We start from the raw sequence: 6,000 nt of genomic DNA on the forward strand, positions 1-6,000 counted from the left end.
GCATCACAGTGTTTTACAAACTGAAACGCATCCCAAGATGAAAACAAGGCATCACAGTGTTTTACAAACTGAAACGCATCCCAAGATGAAAACAAGGCGTCACATCACAGTGTTTTACAAACTGAAACGCATCCCAAGATGAAAACAAGGCATCACAGTGTTTTACAAACTGAAACGCATCCCAAGATGAAAACAAGGCATCACAGTGTTTTACAAACTGAAACGCATCCCAAGATGAAAACAAGGCATCACAGTGTTTTACAAACTGAAACGCATCCCAAGATGAAAACAAGGCGTCACATCACAGTGTTTTACAAACTGAAACGCATCCCAAGATGAAAACAAGGCATCACAGTGTTTTACAAACTGAAACGCATCCCAAGATGAAAACAAGGCATCACAGTGTTTTACAAACTGAAACGCATCCCAAGATGAAAACAAGGCGTCACAGTGTTTTACAAACTGAAACGCATCCCAAGATGAAAACAAGGCGTCACATCACAGTGTTTTACAAACTGAAACGCATCCCAAGATGAAAACAAGGCATCACAGTGTTTTACAAACTGAAACGCATCCCAAGATGAAAACAAGGCATCACAGTGTTTTACAAACTGAAACGCATCCCAAGATGAAAACAAGGCGTCACAGTGTTTTACAAACTGAAACGCATCCCAAGATGAAAACAAGGCGTCACATCACAGTGTTTTACAAACTGAAACGCATCCCAAGATGAAAACAAGGCATCACAGTGTTTTACAAACTGAAACGCATCCCAAGATGAAAACAAGGCATCACAGTGTTTTACAAACTGAAACGCATCCCAAGATGAAAACAAGGCGTCACATCACAGTGTTTTACAAACTGAAACGCATCCCAAGATGAAAACAAGGCATCACAGTGTTTTACAAACTGAAACGCATCCCAAGATGAAAACAAGGCGTCAGAGTGTTTTACAAACTGAAACGCATCCCAAGATGAAAACAAGGCATCACAGTGTTTTACAAACTGAAACGCATCCCAAGATGAAAACAAGGCATCACAGTGTTTTACAAACTGAAACGCATCCCAAGATGAAAACAAGGCGTCACAGTGTTTTACAAACTGAAACGCATCCCAAGATGAAAACAAGGCGTCACATCACAGTGTTTTACAAACTGAAACGCATCCCAAGATGAAAACAAGGCGTCACATCACAGTGTTTTACAAACTGAAACGCATCCCAAGATGAAAACAAGGCGTCACAGCACAGTGTTTTACAAACTGAAACGCATCCCAAGATGAAAACAAGGCGTCACAGTGTTTTACAAACTGAAACGCATCCCAAGATGAAAACAAGGCGTCACATCACAGTGTTTTACAAACTGAAACGCATCCCAAGATGAAAACAAGGCGTCACAGTGTTTTACAAACTGAAACGCATCCCAAGATGAAAACAAGGCGTCACAGTGTTTTACAAACTGAAACGCATCCCAAGATGAAAACAAGGCGTCACAGTGTTTTACAAACTGAAACACATCCCAAGATGAAAACAAGGCGTCACATCACAGTGTTTTACAAACTGAAACGCATCCCAAGATGAAAACAAGGCGTCACAGTGTTTTACAAACTGAAACGCATCCCAAGATGAAAACAAGGCGTCACAGTGTTTTACAAACTGAAACGCATCCAAGATGAAAACAAGGCGTCAGATCACAGTGTTTTACAAACTGAAACGCATCCCAAGATGAAAACAAGGCGTCACATCACAGTGTTTTACAAACCAAACCAGCGTGACGACAACAACACCCATGTATAGGAGGACACGAGGTGGAGGCGGAATTATGAGTCATATTCTATTGAAACAGCTGGAACGATCGTGTGAAATTACAATGACATTTAAAATTGAAATCTATACATTCATAACACACGCAATGATATATTTACAAGTCTGGGTGAAATGAATGAACTATTTTCAATTCCCCCAGGAAACAAGTAGGTGAAAAGATTAGGCAGTAATACGACGTCCCAACAGGCTGCAGTTCCTCTACCCACCACTGGGGGGCAGGGCCTGTCTTCTTCAGGGCGTCTAAGAGTAGGATCAGGTCCCCACTGCCTATATAATCTTATTCAATATGTAAAATGTAGGCAAAACTGATCCTAGATCGGATCTCTGTGTGAATATGGGTCTAGGGTTGTTTTTCAGTTCAGTTAAAGATGAAACATTCAGGATGTGATCTGGTTCTGGTCCAAGACACCACTACATACTGGGACTACTAGAGATGACCCATTTCCATATGAAGGTTCTGAACAGGCCCCCCAGCATAGATAAAGGTGACAAACTTGCGGTTCTGGTCCTAGGACACCTACCTGCACATACTGGACTTCCTGGACCTAGTGGTGCTGGGGGAGGAGGGAGGAGTCTGATAGGACCAGTTATAGTCAGAGCCCTTCAGATCCAGAATCACCTGACAGGACAGAACAACAATGACAGATCAGTGTCTGAGGAGGAAACACATGGGACAGATATGAAATGGAACCCTATAGTCTGAGGAGGAAACACATGGGACAGATATGAAATGGAACCCTATAGTCTCAGGAGGAAACACATGGGACAGATATGAAATGGAACCCTATAGTCTGAGGAGGAAACACATGGGACAGATATGAAATGGAACCCTATAGTCTGAGGAGGAAACACATGGGACAGATATGAAATGGAACCCTATAGTCTCAGGAGGAAACACATGGGACAGATATGAAATGGAACCCTATAGTCTCAGGAGGAAACACATGGGACAGATCTGAAATGGAACCCTATAGTCTCAGGAGGAAACACATGGGACAGATATGAAATGGAACCCTATAGTCTCAGGAGGAAACACATGGGACAGATATGAAATGGAACCCTATAGTCTCAGGAGGAAACACATGGGACAGATATGAAATGGAACCCTATAGTCTGAGGAGGAAACACATGGGACAGATATGAAATGGAACCCTATAGTCTCAGGAGGAAACACATGGGACAGATATGAAATGGAACCCTATAGTCTCAGGAGGAAAACACATGGGACAGATATGAAATGGAACCCTATAGTCTCAGGAGGAAACACATGGGACAGATATGAAATGGAACCCTATAGTCTCAGGAGGAAACACATGGGACAGATCTGAAATGGAACCCTATAGTCTGAGGAGGAAACACATGGGACAGATATGAAATGGAACCCTATAGTCTCAGGAGGAAACACATGGGACAGATATGAAATGGAACCCTATAGTCTCAGGAGGAAACACATGGGACAGATATGAAATGGAACCCTATAGTCTCAGGAGGAAACACATGGGACAGATATGAAATGGAACCCTATAGTCTCAGGAGGAAACACATGGGACAGATATGAAATGGAACCCTATAGTCTCAGGAGGAAAACACATGGGACAGATATGAAATGGAACCCTATAGTCTCAGGAGGAAACACATGGGACAGATATGAAATGGAACCCTATAGTCTAAGGAGGAAACACATGGGACAGATATGAATGGAACCCTATAGTCTCAGGAGGAAACACATGGGACAGATATGAAATGGAACCCTATAGTCTCAGGAGGAAACACATGGGACAGATATGAAATGGAACCCTATAGTCTCAGGAGGAAACACATGGGACAGATATGAAATGGAACCCTATAGTCTCAGGAGGAAACACATGGGACAGATATGAAATGGAACCCTATAGTCTCAGGAGGAAACACATGGGACAGATATGAAATGGAACCCTATAGTCTCAGGAGGAAACACATGGGACAGATATGAAATGGAATCCCTATAGTCTCAGGAGGAAACACATGGGACAGATATGAAATGGAACCCTATAGTCTCAGGAGGAAACACATGGGACAGATATGAAATGGAACCCTATAGTCTGAGGAGGAACACATGGGACAGATATGAAATGGAACCCTATAGTCTCAGGAGGAAACACATGGGACAGATATGAAATGGAACCCTATAGTCCCTCAGGAGGAAAACACATGGGACAGATATGAAATGGAACCCTTATGAATGGAACCCTATAGTCTCAGGAGGTAACACATGGGGACAGATAGAGTAAGGGTCAGGGTAGGGATCAGGGATACTGTCAGGGTATAGGGTCAGGGTTCAGGGTTTAGGGTCCGGGTTAGGGTCAGGGTCAGGGTCAGGGATACGGTCAGGGTCAGGGACACGGTGTCAGGGTCAGGGACTAGGATACGGTCCAGGTCAGGGATACGGTCAGGGTCAAGATACGGTCAGGTCAGGTCAGGGATAGGGATACGGTCAGGGTCAGGGACAACGGTCAGGGTCAGGGTTACGGTCAGGGTCAGGTCAGGGTCAGGGATACGGTCAGGGTCAGGGTCAGGGATACGGTCAGGGTCAGGGATACGGTCAGGGTCAAAGATACGGTCAGGGTCAGGGTCAGGGATAGGGATACGGTCAGGGTCAGGGACAACGGTCAGGATACGGTCAGGGTCAGGGTCAGGGATACGGTCAGGGTCAAAGATACGGTCAGGGTCAGGGATACAGTCAGGGATACAGTCAGGGTCAGGGATACGGTCAGGGTCAGGGATACAGTCAGGGATACAGTCAGGGTCAGGATACAGTCAGGGATACAGTCAGGGTCAGGATACGGTCAGGGTCAGGGATACGGTCAGGGTCAAGGATACAGTCAGGGTCAGGGATAGGGTCAGGGTCAGGGATACGGTCAGAGTCAGGGATACGGTCAGGGTCAAGGATACAGTCAGGGTCAGGGATACAGTCAGGGTCAGGGATACGGTCAGGGTCAAGGATACGGTCAGGGTCAGGGATACGGTCAGGGTCAGGGATACGGTCAGGGTCAGGGATAGGGATACGGTCAGGGTCAAAGATACGGTCAGGGTCAGGGATACAGTCAGGGTCAGGGATACAGTCAGGGTCAGGGATACAGTCAGGGTCAGGGATACAGTCAGGGTCAGGGATACGGTCAGGGTCAAGGATACAGTCAGGGTCAGGATACAGTCAGGGTCAGGGCATACAGTCAGGGTCAGGTAGGGATACGGTCAGGTCAAAGATACGGTCAGGGATACGGTCAGGGTCAGGGATACGGTCAGGGTCAGGGATACGGTCAGGGTCAAGATACGGTCAGGGTCAGGGATACGGTCAGGGTCAGGGATACAGTCCAGGGTCAGGGATACAGTCAGGGTCAGGGATACAGTCAGGGATACGGTCAGGGTCAGGGATACAGTCAGGGATACAGTCAGGGTCAAAGATACGGTCAGGGTCAGGGATACGGTCAGGGATAGGGATACGGTCAGGGTCAGGGATACAGTCAGGGTCAGGGATAGGGATACGGTCAGGGTCAGGGATACAGTCAGGGTCAGGGATACGGTCAGGGATAGGGATACGGTCAGGGTCAGGGATACAGTCAGGGATACAGTCAGGGTCAAAGATACGGTCAGGTCAAAGATACGTCAGGGTCAAAGATACGGTCAGGGTCAGGGATACGGTCAGGGTCAGGGATACAGTCAGGGATACAGTCAGGGATCAGTCAGGGTCAAAGATACGGTCAGGGTCAAAGATACGGTCAGGGTCAGGGATACGGTCAGGGTCAGGGATACAGTCAGGGATACAGTCAGGGTCAGGGATAGGGATACGGTCAGGGTACAGTCAGGGTCAGGGATAGGGATACGGTCAGGGTCAGGGATACGGTCAGGGTCAGGGATACAGTCAGGGTAGGGATACGGTCAGGGATACAGTCAGGGTCAGGGATACGGTCAGGGTCAGGGGGATACGGTCAGGGATACGGAGGGTCAGGGATACAGTCAGGGTCAGGGATAGGGATACAGTCAGGATACAGTCAGGGTCAGGGATAGGGATACAGTCAGGGATACAGTCAGGGTCAGGATACGGTCAGGGTCAGGGATACGGTCAGGGATACAGTCAGGGTCAGGGATACGGTTCAGGGTCAGGGATACGGTCAGGGTCAGGGATACGGTCAGGGATA

The 6,000-nt window shown here is 47.1% G+C and overlaps 1 protein-coding gene across 1 annotated transcript in view; it reads right to left on the reverse strand.

Moving 5' to 3' along the window:
* LOC120047350 (protein MTSS 1-like) overlaps window positions 1-6,000 on the reverse strand; it is a 58,981-nt gene that overhangs the window by 27,032 nt on the left and 25,949 nt on the right. Inside the window, exon 3 of the mRNA XM_038992874.1 lies at window positions 2,347-2,444. Within this exon, the coding sequence (XP_038848802.1) occupies window positions 2,347-2,444 (98 nt within the window). The remainder of the gene's footprint in view (window positions 1-2,346; window positions 2,445-6,000) is intronic.

This window comes from Salvelinus namaycush, chromosome 5 (assembly GCF_016432855.1).
Source record: "Salvelinus namaycush isolate Seneca chromosome 5, SaNama_1.0, whole genome shotgun sequence".
Taxonomy (NCBI): domain Eukaryota; kingdom Metazoa; phylum Chordata; class Actinopteri; order Salmoniformes; family Salmonidae; genus Salvelinus; species Salvelinus namaycush.